We start from the raw sequence: 16,215 nt of genomic DNA, 5'->3' as shown, positions 1-16,215 counted from the left end.
TCATTCACACCCGAGTACCATGTCTATTGCGGGCATTCCATCCATCCTCACGCTCCAACAAATACTGCCAAGCGTCTCTTGATCTCAGCACTAACTCCAACTTGCATTCCAAATCTTCATTACTGAACCTTTCATTTCTTGGCTATATTTTCCACATATACATTAGCATTCAAGGTGCTTTTCTCTGCTAGTGGGACGTGATGTGTCGGTGACAGACTTATTAGGTGACCTCCTGTCCCTTAAAATACGGAATCGTTCCGTATGAAGTAAAAAATGTTGCGTTCCGTTTTCCACCAATAAGGAAGGCCATTTGTTCCGTATTTGGCTGTATGAATAGTCAAATAAATGAAATAATTCATTCAAAATCACCGTGACCAAACATTAAGTATATAACCAATACGCAATTTTCCAAGGCGTCATATCCTGAAACACTTCGCCGCACCTCTACTACATACAGAAGGCTCTAGTAGAAGCAATGCGGGTTTTTAAGGGTATTTTCACGATTTTAACAAGATTTTTATATTGCTAACAAGAGATACACTTTTGAGAACTCGGCTTATCATCTGTGGTCTTGAGAAACAAACAGTGGTGTTGAGAGTGCAAAGGGTTTCAGAATACAGGCCTTCGTGTAATGAGTTTGCCGTGTGTGTGTGTGTGTGAGTGATGTCATCTGCCTCACACATCATATTTTTGTGTCGACTATTTTCTTTTTTATTACGATTCTTATACAAGCGAAAAGAATACCCCCTCCCCCCTCTCTCTCTTCTCTGATTAGTTGACGTATAAAAAATCCTATTACTTCTTTTCCATATCTTTCAGTCTCAGCTTCTCTCTCTTCCACTTCTCCTCATAAGAATAAGAAAAAGAAAACGTGCAAAATATAACAAAAATAATAAAAAAAGTATATAAAACATTAGGAGAGAGAGAGAGAGAGAGAGAGAGAGAGAGAGAGAGAGAGAGAGAGAGAGAGAGAGAGAGAGAGAGAGAGAGTTCAATCACCATCACCATCACCATCAGGTTTTACTACTATATCTATAACTACCAATTCTAATAACACATTTTACTGCTCCTCCTCCTCCTCCTACTACTACTATATCTATAACTACCAATTCTAATAACACATTTTACTGCTCCTCCTCCTCCTCCTACTACTACTACTAGATAGACAAATGGGTAGGTAGGTAGGTAAACTGATTGACTGACTGACTGACTGAAGGCGACACAACAGAAAGGGTGAACCACTAGCTAAAAAGACATACACATACACACACACACACACACACACACACATACAGACCTTAAAGGAAATAATACGTACACTTAAACACATTCAGAAGAGTGGAAAAGTTTATTGAAAAGCCTATGCGATTTTTTGCTCTTACGTACAAAAAGGAGCTTCTTATAGGGAGGGAGTACAAAGAAATACACACAATGGCATGGACTTTTACAGTTGAGAAATGGGAAAAGACAAGATGGAGATAAGGCAGCAATTAACTATTGAACATGATCAGTTATTGGCAACCATGAAAACTTATAGAAATCATCACCTTTGAAAATTCTTGTATAGCTTTTTCGTGATTGAAATTATCACTAATGGGTAAAATTATAATCATTAGCAGGTATACTGGCAGATTTAATTACTTCATGCATAGAAATATTTTAATTATTAACAAGTGTAAAGATATAAGGCTAATTACAGGTGGGTTTAATTACTCCACATCTGTATAAAGTAAGGCAGCTGTAGTGATGACAACTATGCAGTACCTGGACAAGAGTACATTCAGTTTCACCTGTAGGCAAAGTCCACATTGTGTGACTGCTAACACTAAGCTTTAATGTATCATAAAGTTACTCATTGTAAACTATATAACCAGAAAATAACAATACAATCAAGGTGATGTATATAAATGAATCACAGGCTTAATAATAATAAAAATAATATGATGATGATGATGAATAACAAGAACAGCAACAATTAATATATACTACCAATTAAAAAAATAGTCATATGTAAAATAAGTAAATAAAAGCAATTTAATGATAAAAAAAAGTTAAAAGAAACATTTATAAAAGTATTCATCACATTCTTGAAACACTTTTGAATGCTCCTCAAACAATCAAATCTTAACTTTACATTACGACAACCAACACGACATCAAACACAACTAACGCTAGAATGGTAGAAAATGTCAGAAGAACGGGATAGAAAAGTGGAGTTTTAGATTAAAGGCACAACAGGCAGTACATTAGTGTCACTGAAAGCACTTATTCCTTATTTTGATTCACCATAAAAATATAGAACTTGATCCTTTAACAATATTACTGGAAGCTTTAAAAATAAAAGCAATGCACTTTGATTCTTTTCTTCCTCCTCCCTTATAACTAAACTGGAAAACTTTTATTAATGGTAGCTACCTTCTAAACATTCCCACAAACATTACATATACTCTCTTTTCACCATGAGCATTGTATTTTTTTAAGTCTGCCCTTCATTTGTGACACTAAGCCTCATACTCTGAAACGCTTTGCTCTCTCACCAGGACTATTTCCAAAAGCCACTGAGATGATTAGCTGGGCTTCTCAAGGATGTTTCTCCAGTTCATAATGTAGAAATATTGTTAATTTGCCACTAGAACTGTAAAAACACTCTTAAAAACCCATGACTTTAACCAGAGCCTTTTCAATGTGTGGTGGAGGTGCAGCGCAACAGTGTTTCAGAATATGGGCCTTGCGTGGGAAGGATCTCATCTCATGTTATGTTTATGAAGGAATGTTCGATTCAAGTGGGTGAACAACATAAATCATCATGTCTCTGAACAATGTCCCAAAAAGGTAAGGAAAAAGGTTGTTTAGTAAGTGTAAAGAATCTGTTTCCTGCTCTGTCTTTGTCGTGGTCGTTTCTTTGTGGCAAGCGTCTTAAAAACAGTACAAAGTGTGGTCTACCTTTTTGAAAATGCATCTTGTGACTTCTCTCACCAACACATATAAAACAATACATTATTTTAAAGCTCTTTAGCTACCTGCACATTTCTATACATATCTTTCCTTTCCTTCATTCCAAACAGCACATCATTAAGAGAAAAAAACAAAACAATCTTTTCACCTAAATGCATCTCAATTTTCCTTGCAAAGAAAGTTAGGATGCACACAAAATGCTCCTTAAAGCTTAAAGGGATAAGAAGAAAGAAAGAAACAGCATCATCAAAGCCCAGTGGCCCCTTGTCTGAAAGTAAAGCTTGTATTCCATTGTTGTGTCTCATCCTTCGTCAGTAAGTCAGCAAGCAGAGCATGCCAGAGAATCTTTACCCAGGGATCATAGACTACTAACTCTATTTATACTCTTTGCTTCTATCCATCTAGTCTAAAAATCCTTGCTCCTACCCACCTAGTTGTCCCAGGCAGCACCTCTCCCACTCTACTCCGCCTTGACCACAACCAGAGTCTTGCTTCCTGTAATGTCAAAGAGTTCCTTGGAGTTGAAGGCGATGATAAGCTTACGTTCGCCGTGGATGCGTGGCATGAACCTTGTGGAGTAAACAAACTCTTGGTTTGGCGCAACATTGCTGGAAGTAAAAAGAGGAGAAATGGTCACTAGGGCATCTATTGTGCCATAAAAGTGGTGGTATTCAAAGTAACTTGGCAGATAAATATGCACAGAGTACTTATGTGTGTCTTTTTAAAGTGTGTAGCATGTGTATTCATGGTCAAAAGCCTTTCTTAACTGCTTTTGTTCCATGTTTCCCCTGGGGCATTCCAGCGCAGTTCTACTCCATGTTTACCCCAGGGCATTCCAGTACAATTCCATCTCTCATTTCTCTGTCTAGCTTCCTGTCAGCAATATACCTTTGTCCACCATTCCTGGGTTGTCATTCTGTAACTCTAGTTGTTTGTCTATCAACTGCTCAGTGTATTATGTCATGTCCATATTTTATTTCCTTTAACTATAGCCTTCGACTCTACTCTGTTCCCTGTGAGTTTCCTGCCACCAACACCTCATACTTACTCTGTGATGTCAATGGAGCGAGGCCTCATGAGACCAGGGCCGTCCATGCTGATGTGGCAATTGGTGAGGGGCACTTCCAGGGGGTTGGTGAAAGACATGGTCACCTCACACATGTTGCGGACACGTGGCTCACCTGTGACCTGATGCAGGGTGAATAGTGAAGGGCACAAGAGATAGGGAGGTAAAGTAAAAGGTAAGAAAGCAAAGAAGAAAAGTAAAACGAAAAGGGAAATGAATGGAAAAAAATGAGATAAAATAACAGAAAAGAAAGGGAGAAAAGTAAGGAAGGTAAAAAAAAAAGAATGAAAAGTTATTAGTACACAAATGAATAAAGGTGATCAAAGATGTGATTATTTTCTTTATTGTATGACTATTTGCAAAACTATTCTATATCACTAAAACTCCTCCTCCTCCTCTTCCTACAACAACAACAATGACAATTACTACTACTACTGAAATTACTACAACTACAAACCATCACTCATCCTCCTTTGCCAGCAACCACCTCCTCCTCTTCTTCTTCCTCCTTCTACTATAGCAATCACCACTTACTCTTCCTTCTCCTCCTCCCCCTTCTCCTCTCCTTTCCTCCTCCATCACTCCTCCTCCTCCTTCTACATTAGCAACCATCACCACCAACTCCTCCTCCTCCTCGTCCTGCTCCTGCTCACCTGAATGTTAAGTCGCGGTTTCTCCACAGTGAAGTCGTCCTCATCTGTCCAGGTCTGCTGTGTCTCCTCCACCCGGCAGATGGCGTAGATCTTCATCATGCAATGCTCCACCAGCTTCTCCCAGTACTCCTTGAACTGCACAGTCATGGCAACCTCCTGTGGGATGAAGCAGAGGGTGTTTAGTGGTGTGGTGTGGTGACGGACTGTGTGATGAGTGAATCCAGTAGTCAATATTGGTTTGTTTATTGGATGTGATGATGTGTGGTGATTGGCTATGTAGTGATGAGTTGTCTGTCTGTCTGTCTGTCTGTTTGTTTGTTTGTTCATGTATTTGTGGAAGAGGCTTAATTATGCGAATGTGTGGTCTGTGTCTGCTGGGATGTGTGTGAGGTGACAGAATGATTAGTTGATTCAGAGAGAGAGAGAGAGAGAGAGAGAGAGAGAGAGAGAGAGAGAGAGAGAGAGAGAGAGAGAGAGAGAGAGAGAGAGAGAGAGAGAGAGAGAGAGAGAGAGAGAGAGAGAGAGAGAGAGAGAGAGAGAGAGAGAGAGAGAGAGAGAGAGAGAAAATGGACAGATAGATGGAGAAAAAGCCCCCCAAAAAAACTAAATAAATAAATGAATAAAAAATAAACTAAATAAAATAAAATAAAATAAAATAAAATAAAAATAAAATAAATAAATAAATAAAATAAAGTAAAATAAAAATATAGGGGAGGAAATAATGAAAAAAAAAAAAAAAAAATTGAGAAAAGACAAACAAAATCACATACAGCAAAGGCAAGATGATAAACCCAGACAGTGACACACACACACACACACACACACACACACACACACACACACACCTGCGTTCCCTTGGGCTCTATGATGAAGTTGCCCTCGGCCTTCTTGATGTGGGCGACACTCACACCGGTGTAGTAGAGAGACCGGGCGTTAAGGAATGCACGGACCTTCCTCGTCTCATTGGACTCATTACGGGCAACCACCTGCAGGAGTGATTAGGTGAGCCAGTAGGTCATTAAAGCAGCATAGAAATAAACAAAAAGTAAATTAGGCAGGTATATAGGTAATTAGTTGAGTTATACAAGTAAATATCTTGCTGTAAAGTAATGAACAAATAAATAGGAGGTAAAGTAGACAGGTATATAGGTAATCAGTTGAGTTATGCAGGTAAATATTGCTAAATCACCATGGAAATGAAGGAAAGTGAGTGAAACAGGTAAATGAATTAAATAATCACTATGGATGATCACCTGCAAGAATTACGAATAATCAGGTGAGTCAGCAGATCATTAAAGTAACAAAAATAAATAGAAGATAAATTTGACAGGTATATAATCAGTTGAGTTATACTGGTAAGTAAGCTAAATCAAGTGAATTAAACAGGTAAAGAGATCCTCAAATCAACAGAATAATGCCTGGTGAATTAAATTGGGCGCTAACAGGGTCATTAAGTTAATAAAGGAACACCTGGTGAGTTAGGCATGTAGCTATCGAGTCACTGAGCTTACAGAAACACCTGACTGGTCAAACAAATGTAAACCAGGCCATTTAACCCTTTAACTGCCACTTGGTACACCTTTCCCTAATCACCAATCACTGTGAGACATTTTTACTTGTTCTACAGCCACATCCAATCTTTGAAATGGGAAGAAATTGCAAAATGTATTCTTTTTCATTGCCAACTTTCTTGTAGATGCTTATAAAGACTTCACACAATGCTTCTGGTGCTGTTAACTGTTTTGTGTTGTAGTGAAAGGATAAAAAAAAAAAAATAATAATAATAAATTGATAAATAAAAAAAATAAATAAATAAAAATAAATAAATAAAATAATATAAATAAAAATAAATGTGACCCAACTTCCTTACCTTGACCTGGAATGGCTGACCCATGATGATCTTATCAATATCGATGAGGTCAAAGGTGACGTCCTCCTTGACATCACTCTTGAAGTTGTAGTACTGCATGGCACGCCTGGAGCCCCGGATGGCGTTGTGAATGGCCAGGCGCTCTGCCATGGTGCCCTCCTCGTTCTTGTAGTCGTTCACCACGTCCTCCCCATCATCATCACCAATGTCATCTTCCTTGCCACTGGTCTTTGTCATGATCTGGGGGAGGAGGAAGTTGGTGGTGAGGTCTGATGGTGGTGTTTGGCTGATAGTGGTAGTAGTAGGTAGAAATGGAAGCAGTGGTGGTGGTAGTGGTGGTTGTATTATTATTATTATTATTATTAGTAGTAGTAGTAGTAGTAGTCCTCAGAAAACAGTAACTTAACTAAACATCCATGAATGAATAGTTTTCAGTTAGTTATTTGGTTAGATTAAGTTTTTGTTTATATTTTGTGACTTCCCTCCCTCTCCCTCTCTCCTCTACTCACCGATCTGCCAACGTGGTACTTGTTCATCTTCATCCTGCTCCAGCCCCACTCACTCTGCGGGTCCTCCCCCCAGTGCATCACATCAGCGTTCACCTCGGCAAACACAAATGGCGCGTCGTAGTTGAGGCCAATGTCACCTCTGCGAATGGCCACCAGGGAGGTCGGGCCACACTGCATCTTGTCTGTGGGCGGAAGACTTGGTGTTAGTAATGGTGGTGATGGTGGTGGTGTGTGTCTGTGTGGAGTTCTTTCATTATACGTTGAAACACTTGACAATATGGTACAATTACTTCTGGTATTCAATTTACTCCCAATACTGAGGGAATGTGGCTTGTGACTGTAATACTGAGGAAATGTGGCCAGTGACTGAAAAAATTAAGCAAATGCTACCTATAACTATAACATTCCCCCTCCTACCTACATTTACTGTAAGCAATAAAGTAATTCTCTCCTCTCATCAGTCTATCTACTCACGGTCACTCTCCTCCTGTGGCGTGGCGTCGATGGCCTGCCAACCCCCATAGCCCGCTGGCAGGTCATTACGGGCCATCCACACATCATTCCAAACGTGGAAGTTCCAGATGGAGTCCCAGTTCTCGCCATCTGGCCCTCCCTCAATCTCCTCGCCCTGCTTGTCAAAGAACTTGTCGATGGTGAGGGAGGAGTTGGTGTCATGGGCGGATACAAAGTTTGTGACGGAGCGACAGGGAATGCCCAGTGCCCTGCAGACTGTTGGAGGAGAAAAGATTAGGCATGAGGTAGAACAGGGAGGGATAATATGAAGAAAAACAAAGAATAATATGAAGAGCAGCAAGGTAAGAGAGGGATGGGAAAGGAGATGAAGAAGAGTAAGGTAGGACAGGGACAGGAAGGGGTGATATAAAGAAGAGCAAGATACACCTCTCCTAGACACCTCCTTCTCAACACACCTGTAGTCACGAGGGCAGAGAACACCCAGCACTGGCCATACTTCACAGGCTGGTACCCTGACTTCACATACTGCTCCAGGATCCTCACGCTGCCACTCCACCGGTAGGGAGGCACACCATCTGAATATTCCCCGTCCCAGCGACCCTCCAGCACACCATTCTCATCACTGGAGTTCACCTGGATGGAAGGATGCATGGTTAGGGAAAGAAAAGATCAGGTGTGAAGAGAGAAAAGATCAGGTGACATACAATATGAGAAAAAAGAGCAGGTGAGGTGAAGTAAAATAAGGTGAGGTGCTGCAGGGAAATGTTTAGGGTCTAGACTGTTTTAGGTATGTTAATAGAGACATAACAGACCAGTGCACACCTCAAGAGACACTCAACATAACTTAGTTAATAGGAGGGAAGAATAGACATAATAACAAGATAGGGTAGAAAGTAGTAAAGAAGGCAGAAAAATGGAGGAAGGTCATGCAAAACATAATAAAAAAAGTCACTCCATCATGCAAATTAAGACAGAAACAAGCAGGAATTAAGGTCATGCAAAATAAGATAGAAAAAAATAACTCAAGTCATTCAAAATACAATAAAAAGTCATTCCATCATGCAAAATAAGACATAACAAGTAGGAATTAAGGTCATGCAGGAAAAGATAGAAAAAATAACTCAGTCATGCAAAATAAAACAGAAAAAAAAATAGGAAAAGATCACTTAGGAAAGCAGCAATAACTCACCCCAGCTGATATCCCCCTGACCACCTTGACAGGGTTGCCTCTCTCGGGGTCAGCCACTTTGCTAATCTCCAGCAGGTACACGGCCACAGGCAGCACCACATCATCAAATTGCCCGAAGGCCCAGGGACGCCCACGGGCCTTCCTGTAGGCGCCCACCCACACCTTGCCCCGGTCATTCATCACATATTCCTCCCTCTTCTGCTCATCCTCCAGGAACACTGTGTCATCTGGTTAGGGTGGAGGAAGTGAGGTGAGGTGGTGATGGACGTGGGAGAGGAGGAGAATAAGAACATAAGGAAATAACGGAAGATGCAAGAAGCCACCAGGCTTACACGTGGCACTCCCTGTATGAAGTGAGGTGGTGATGGAGGTGGAAAAGGAGAATTAGAACATAAAAACATAAGAAAATAAGGGAAGCTGCAAGAAGCCATCAGGCCTACTTGTGGCACTTCCTGTATGAAGTGAGGTGGTGATGGAGATGGAAAAGAAGAATAAGAACATAAAAACGAGAAAATAAAGGAAGTTGCAAGAAGCCAACAGGCCTATACATGGAAGTCCCTGAATGAAGCACACCTACTTATTTCCACCTATCATCACCATTCATAAATTTGTCTAATCTTTTAAACCCCCCTTAATGACTCAGCACTAACAACCTGATTACTGAGTGCATTACATTCATCCACCACTCTAAGGACCAATTCCTTCTTATTTCTCTCTTGGAACTAAACTTTTCAAGCTTGAACCCATCATTTCTTGTTGCATCTGATTACTGATCCTGAGAATTTTGCTTACATCACCCCTATTATAACCCCTATACCAGTTCAAGACTTTTATCAGGTCCCTTCTTAACCTACACACCTAACTCTTAAACACCCATAGCACCTTACAAACCCTTCCCTGCCTTAATACTCCCCTCACACACCCTAATACACGCTTCCCATCCCTCTCCACCTCATCCCAGCACCCACACACCTCTAGACCAGGGGTTGAAGAGGATATAACAGTCAGTCTCATCCAGGTAGGTGTTCATGCCAGTGTTCGGAGAGTTGTGTAGACCAGACAGGACCTCCAGATGGTAGATTCCGACGCAGGCACCAATGGGGATGTACACCTGTGGAGAGATACGTGTTGAAGTGGGTGTTGCTTGGTTAAGTTGAGTGAAATGGTGGGGTGAATGTGGATTGGTTGTTAGTTGGTTGGGTGTTTGGTGGTAGTGGTTGAGTGATGGATGAATGGATGGGTTTATGGTAGGGATGGCTGGTGGATGGGTGGATGGTTGGATAGATGGATAAACTGGTAGAATGACTGATGATTGATGGATTTAAGTAATGCTAGAGAGAGAGAGAGAGAGAGAGAGAGAGAGAGAGAGAGAGAGAGAGAGAGAGAGAGAGAGAGAGAGAGAGAGAGAGAGAGAGAGAGAGAGAGAGAGAGAGAGAGAGAGAGAGAGAGAGAGAGAGAGAGAGAGAGAGAGAGAGAGAGAGCTGACACCAAGGGAGGAAAGGAAGAAGAGAGGGAAGGAGAGAAGGGATAAAGGAGGGAAGTAGCACCTAAGGGAAGAAGGAAAACAGGATGGAGAAAAGGAGAGAAGGTGGGAGGGAGGGAGGAAGGGAAGGAGGAATAACTGTAGAAGAAACTTGAGTAAGGAAATGATATCTGAGGAAGAGAAACATAATATCAGAGAGAGAGAGAGAGAGAGAGAGAGAGAGAGAGAGAGAGAGAGAGAGAGAGAGAGAGAGAGAGAGAGAGAGAGAGAGAGAGAGAGAGAGAGAGAGAGAGAGAGAGAGAGAGACTAAATATGAGTCAGTAAAATACAGAAAAAAGCAAGAAAGGAAGTGAGAGATAGGAAAAAGTGGTTGGTTAAAAGGAAGTGAGGAAAGGAGAATGGGAAGAAGGAAGGAAGTGAGGGAGGAGGAAAGGGAGGAGAGGGAGGGAAATCGGCAGAATATGGACTGGAGCCAAAAGGAGAGGTGAGAGGTAAACACTTATCTTGCAACACAAACAGGGAACCAAGCAAACAACATGACTGGAGGAGGAGGAGGAGGAGGGTAAGGTAACAAAAGAATGATGATGATGATGATGATTAATGCATGACTGGTTTAGAATGAGCTTGCATATTCGTCACACACACACACACACACACACACACACACAGTCATGATCAGATTTCAACTTACAATCTGTTTAATATCTTCCTTCAATCTTTAGTTCCCTCACCCACTGACGAAGTTACTACACTACAGGATTACAAGATTACAGAACTGGAATTACTATAAAGAAAAAGAAACTACATAACTGACAATTATAATGACTCAAAACAATGAAAATGAGTGAAAAAAAAATAAAGTCAATCTAATTATGCCTATCATTTAATTCCACGATGATAATACCTTCACTCACCCCCCTCTCTCTCTTCACCTTCTTCTGTTTCCCTACTTTCTGATCCCCAAATAAGTACCTGCCAATAATCATCCCTTTCTTTCTTATACTCCCTCCCATACTCTCATTTTCACCCTTACACTTCCTGTTGCCTCATTTTCCCAATCTGATACTTTCCCCACTATCTCCTGTTTGTGTTTTCGCTCTCATACATATCCCTAAAATTATTTCTTTCCATGTTATATTCCCTTTCACACCCTCCTTTTCTACCCTCACTGTCCCCTTTTCCAGTCTAACCCACTCCCATTGCTTCCTCGTATTCTCGCTACCCAGTTCCTCCTCTCAATGCCTCCACACACACACACACCTGCACCACCAGATCCTTTCCACGGGTGCCAGGGTCAATGCGGCAGTCCCACTCGTCCTTGGTGCGCGTAAGTTTGTCATTCTTCACCATCACCACGCCCAAAGTTCCCTTGGATACTGATGGCTTATGTCCTGCAAGGGGGGAGCCGAGAGGGTTAAGTGTGTGTTGGGGGTGTGTTGAGGAGGTGGTAGTGTGTCAAATGAGGCATGTTAAAAGCTAAGAGTTTTTTGGGTATATTTGTAACGTATCCGCAGTCAAGTATAAGGATTTTGTAATGTTGTAATGTTAAGTTGTTTCTTGCTGTTTTCTTGTTTAGTGATGTGGGATAGCGACTTAAAAATTGGTAATGATGATGGCAGTAGTAAGTGCTTAAAGCGAGAGAAAACAATCATGTTACCACAGATAATACAGTGTTTAAATACTGTAACCACACACACACACACACACACACACACACACACACAGACACACTTCAACAATCTCACCCTAATTCACTCCCCAAACACACAATCAATTGTTCTCTCCCACCACACACAATAACAGCTCCCCACAAACCAATATTCAATCCCCACCCCGCCACTACACACACGCCTCAATACACACACACACACATGGAATGACTCCCTCACCACTACCACCACCACCACCACCACCATCCAGCACTGACTCAAATCTCAATCATTCACTCACTAGATTCACAGACTCCCTCCCTCCCTCACTCACCGAATCTAAAGTTGAGCACCACCCTATCCTTGGCCTGATCGAAGTTCTCCTGGAACCTGATGGCGAGGTAAAAGAGCTGCCCCCGCCTAAGCACTGGCCTCGGTTTCTCCTTGTCGTGCACCAAATCATACTTGATCGTCTTGTGGTTCCTGGCGTTGTCCTTGATGTACCAGTGAACGCGCTCCACCTTGTTGGCTCCCGTGGGCGCTGCAGAAGGGAAATAAGTGTGGGGTACGTTAGGATTGTGTGTGTACTTGTGGGATTAAATGAGTTTCTTGGGTTATAAGATTTGTTATGAAAGAGGATGTGTATGTTTGAAGGTCAGATATACATAAAGTGATTAATAGATAACTACATAGATACATTGACTGATAAATACATAGGTAGACAGACAGATAAATATATAGATAGGCATACAGATAGATAGACAGACAGATAGATAAAACACAAACATAAACGTATAGACAGACAGACAAATACACAGATAAACGCAAACAGAAACAGACAAGTGGGCAGACACCCATACAAAGACAAACACACCATTCCCTTCACCACACACACACACACACACACACACCTCACTACATAAACAGAAAACGGAGACCCCAAACACCAAGATAATAAAGAGCTTACACTACTCCGTGCCTCGCCTTAAGAGAACCCACACTCACGTTTCTCAGCCTCGGCCTCCACTCTGTCCCGGCGCCTCAGGTCACGGGAGAAGTCGGAGCGAAGGCTGTTGATCCACGTGTTGTAGTCACTTCCTAGGCGGTTCGAAGCCATGGTGGTGGTGGTGGTGGTGGTGGTGGTGGTTGTTCTGGTGGTGGAGAAAGATGGAATGCTGTGTGTGCGCATGATTTAAAGGGAACACTAATGAATATAAAGGAAGGATGGTGTGTGATTGGGTCTTATTCTGAAACACTTCTCCGCACCTCCAGTTTTCAAAAGGCTTTAGTTGTTAGTTTTTTTTTTTTTTTTAAAGGTTTTTACTGTATTATTGTCTATGTTTGGTTCTGGTGGAGAGAGAGAGAGAGAGAGAGAGAGAGAGAGAGAGAGAGAGAGAGAGAGAGAGAGAGAGAGAGAGAGAGAGAGAGAGAGAGAGAGAGAGAGAGAGAGAGAGAGAAGGTTGAGTGAGCTTAGCATCTTTATATTTACTCATAGTTACTAAAAAAAACATTATAAATTCACCAACACTGAAATATATCTTAGGAAACACTAAGGGTGCGTTCCCACCAAACCATTCAATTCAATTCCATTCCATTCAATTCATTGTCATTCATGAGTGGCTATGATGGATCACGTTAATTCCTATGTAAGCGTTCCCACCGGGTCATTCAATTCAATTCCATTCCATTCAATTCCTGGCCATTCTCATTCAATGATGCATCTGGTTCCATTTTTCTCTCTTGAATGACAATCATTCGACTATAATAATTTCGCAGGTAGCGCCATGTATATTGTCTAATATTTATATTTTTCTCTAATTTTCATAACTTAATATTCGTGTAAGAAACAATCTGCAATTATCTATATTAATTACAGGTCTATTACGTGTTTGGTTCTCGTATTGAACGTGTTCAGTTGTCGTTGCCATCACAGAGCAACCGCTTCAGTTGCTGTGCTTGTGCTGTCGTCATCGAAGCATGGACGTGGAACAATAAACGCTCAACAAATTATTGAAGAGTTTTATAAGTTATTGCCTTACCTTAGATAAATGGCCAGTCTTTCTTCTGCTTCAATAGCACGACGGTAATTAGTATTTTGCTTCTGAATGGAGAGCCTCAGTAACTCGACCAACTGCTTAAATTTCTCCTTGTCAATCCTGAAGAAATCATGAAATTTATCTGGATTATTGAGCAAATCTGGGAACAAATGTGCAAATGTCCCAAATTGTGCTCTCCTGCTATTAATGGGATGCATCCACATATTCCTTTGTTTCCTACGCCTTCTACGCCGCTGCAACAACAACAATGTTATTCTTGCTAGGTCACTGACGTCCATCTCGCACGAAGGCTTATTGCATACTAGATGACCTGAATGAAAAGTAAGCTGATGGCGTTGGTTGGAACGGTGTTCATTGAAAAAGAATTGAATGACGTGAATTGAATGGAATTGAATGGAATTGAGTGGCTTGGTGGGAACGCAGCCTAAGAAATGCAAAGGAAGGAAGAAATGCAAAGGAAGGACTAATTTGTGGTCAGTTATATTTACGCTGGGGTGGTGCTGATGGAGAGAGAGAGAGAGAGAGAGAGAGAGAGAGAGAGAGAGAGAGAGAGAGAGAGAGAGAGAGAGAGAGAGAGAGAGAGAGAGTGGTGTAACTGATTATAGTGTTAGTGGTGGTGAGTCTGACGGAAGAAGGAGAGCGAGAGAGAACGCTTACATAACCCCTCTCTCTCTCTCTCTCTCTCTCTCTCTCTCTCTCTCTCTCTCTCTCTCTCCCCTAAAACGGAAACATCATATCAGCAAGTACTACCACTACTACTATTACAACAATAACAACTACTACTACTACTACTACTACTACTACTACTACTACTACTACTACCTCCTCCTAAACTACCCTTAACTGTGACAATGAGTGGCGTTTGTCCTTCCGTCTTTCAGCTGCAGGAGGAGGAAGATGAGGAGGAGGAGGAAGAGAAGGAGGAGGAGGAGGAGGAGGAGGAGGAGGAGGAGGAGGAGGAGGAGGAGGAGGAGGAGAGAAGCAAGGGTAAGGTGAGATAGGTTATAATCTTCTTGGCATTCGCTGCAGGGTGACAGGGTAGAGAGAGAGAGAGAGAGAGAGAGAGAGAGAGAGAGAGAGAGAGAGAGAGAGAGAGAGAGAGAGAGAGAGAGAGAGAGAGAGAGAGAGAGAGAGAGAGAGAGAGAGAGAGAGAGAGCATTCACACCCCCACAAGTCAAGTCAGCAGTCTAAGATTATAATTAAGATAATGAGATATTAAATTTTTTCATGTTCAAATACTTAAGAGAGCAAATAATTATCTTAGATCTAATTAAAGGGTGATTCACACACACACACACACACACACACACACACACACACACACATACACACACACACACAAGCATCATAATTTGTGGTCCTAAAGAGATTTGAAGATTCTAGTTACAGTGACTTTAGTGGGTCAAAGAATTATGGCTTAGGAGGAGGAGGAGGAGGAGGAGGAGGAGGAGGAGGAGGAGGAGGAGGAGGAGAAAGGAAGAAGATGGAGGGAGGAGGTAGTGCTCATGATGATACTACTACTACTACTACTACTACTACTACTACTACTACTACTTTTACGTAAGAGGGGCACTAGTCTAGGGCTACAAGAACCCGGAAAGAAACGTCCACTGATGCACCAACCCCTATAGGAAAGAACCAAAAGGGTGAATACAGAATATTCACAAAAAAAAAAAAAAAAAAAAAAAAAAAAAAAAAAGACAAGTAAAGTTTTCTTACTCTTTCTCATTCTACTACTACTACTACTACTACTACTACTACTATTACCATTTATTATACAGTAAGGGATGCCAAATGGTTCTTTTTTCCCTGACAGCTGGTACCTCCTCCTCCTCCTCCTCCTCCTCCTACCCCTCCTCTTCCTCCTGCCGGGACTGAGCTTAGCAACACTGGTATTATTGTTACTACTACTACTACTACTACTACTACTACTACTACTACCACTACTACTACTATTACTACCTCAATAATACCACTACACACCAAGAAAAACACACACACACACACACACACACACACACACAGGCAAAAAAATAAAAATAAAAACAATACAAACAAAAATAGAGAAAAAAATAATAAACCAGACATAACAAACCCAAATAAAGAGAGAGAGAGACAGAGAGAGAGAGAGAGAGAGAGAGAGAGAGAGAGAGAGAGAGAGAGAGAGAGAGAGAGAGAGAGAGAGAGAGAGAGAGAGAGAGAGAGAGAGAGAGATTTGCCCCACCTCGTCTCGCCACTGCCTGTTACCTGCACCTGGCTTTCTAATTAGGAGAGGAAGCCACTGATCGACTCAAGGGTAAGACAGTAAGT

General features: G+C 41.6%; 1 protein-coding gene across 1 annotated transcript in view; it reads right to left on the bottom strand.

Moving 5' to 3' along the window:
- Positions 1-1,333: 1,333 nt before the first annotated feature.
- Positions 1,334-16,215, bottom strand: part of LOC135115297 (hemocyte protein-glutamine gamma-glutamyltransferase-like) — a 16,093-nt gene continuing 1,211 nt past the window's right edge. The window contains exons 2-14 of the mRNA XM_064031900.1: positions 12,854-12,999; positions 12,183-12,389; positions 11,460-11,590; positions 9,689-9,827; positions 8,717-8,943; positions 7,983-8,160; positions 7,528-7,782; positions 7,054-7,235; positions 6,545-6,784; positions 5,520-5,660; positions 4,675-4,830; positions 4,004-4,143; positions 1,334-3,563 (exon numbers count right to left, since the gene is read on the bottom strand). Of these exons, the coding sequence (XP_063887970.1) occupies positions 3,416-3,563; positions 4,004-4,143; positions 4,675-4,830; positions 5,520-5,660; positions 6,545-6,784; positions 7,054-7,235; positions 7,528-7,782; positions 7,983-8,160; positions 8,717-8,943; positions 9,689-9,827; positions 11,460-11,590; positions 12,183-12,389; positions 12,854-12,965 (2,256 nt within the window). The 5' untranslated portion in view covers positions 12,966-12,999 and the 3' untranslated portion in view covers positions 1,334-3,415. The remainder of the gene's footprint in view (positions 3,564-4,003; positions 4,144-4,674; positions 4,831-5,519; positions 5,661-6,544; positions 6,785-7,053; positions 7,236-7,527; positions 7,783-7,982; positions 8,161-8,716; positions 8,944-9,688; positions 9,828-11,459; positions 11,591-12,182; positions 12,390-12,853; positions 13,000-16,215) is intronic.

The sequence above is a fragment of the Scylla paramamosain genome, chromosome 29 (genome assembly GCF_035594125.1).
Source record: "Scylla paramamosain isolate STU-SP2022 chromosome 29, ASM3559412v1, whole genome shotgun sequence".
Classification (NCBI taxonomy): Eukaryota; Metazoa; Arthropoda; class Malacostraca; order Decapoda; family Portunidae; genus Scylla; species Scylla paramamosain.
Note: the sequence above shows the minus strand (reverse complement) of the source record. Positions and strands in the feature narration are given on the sequence as shown.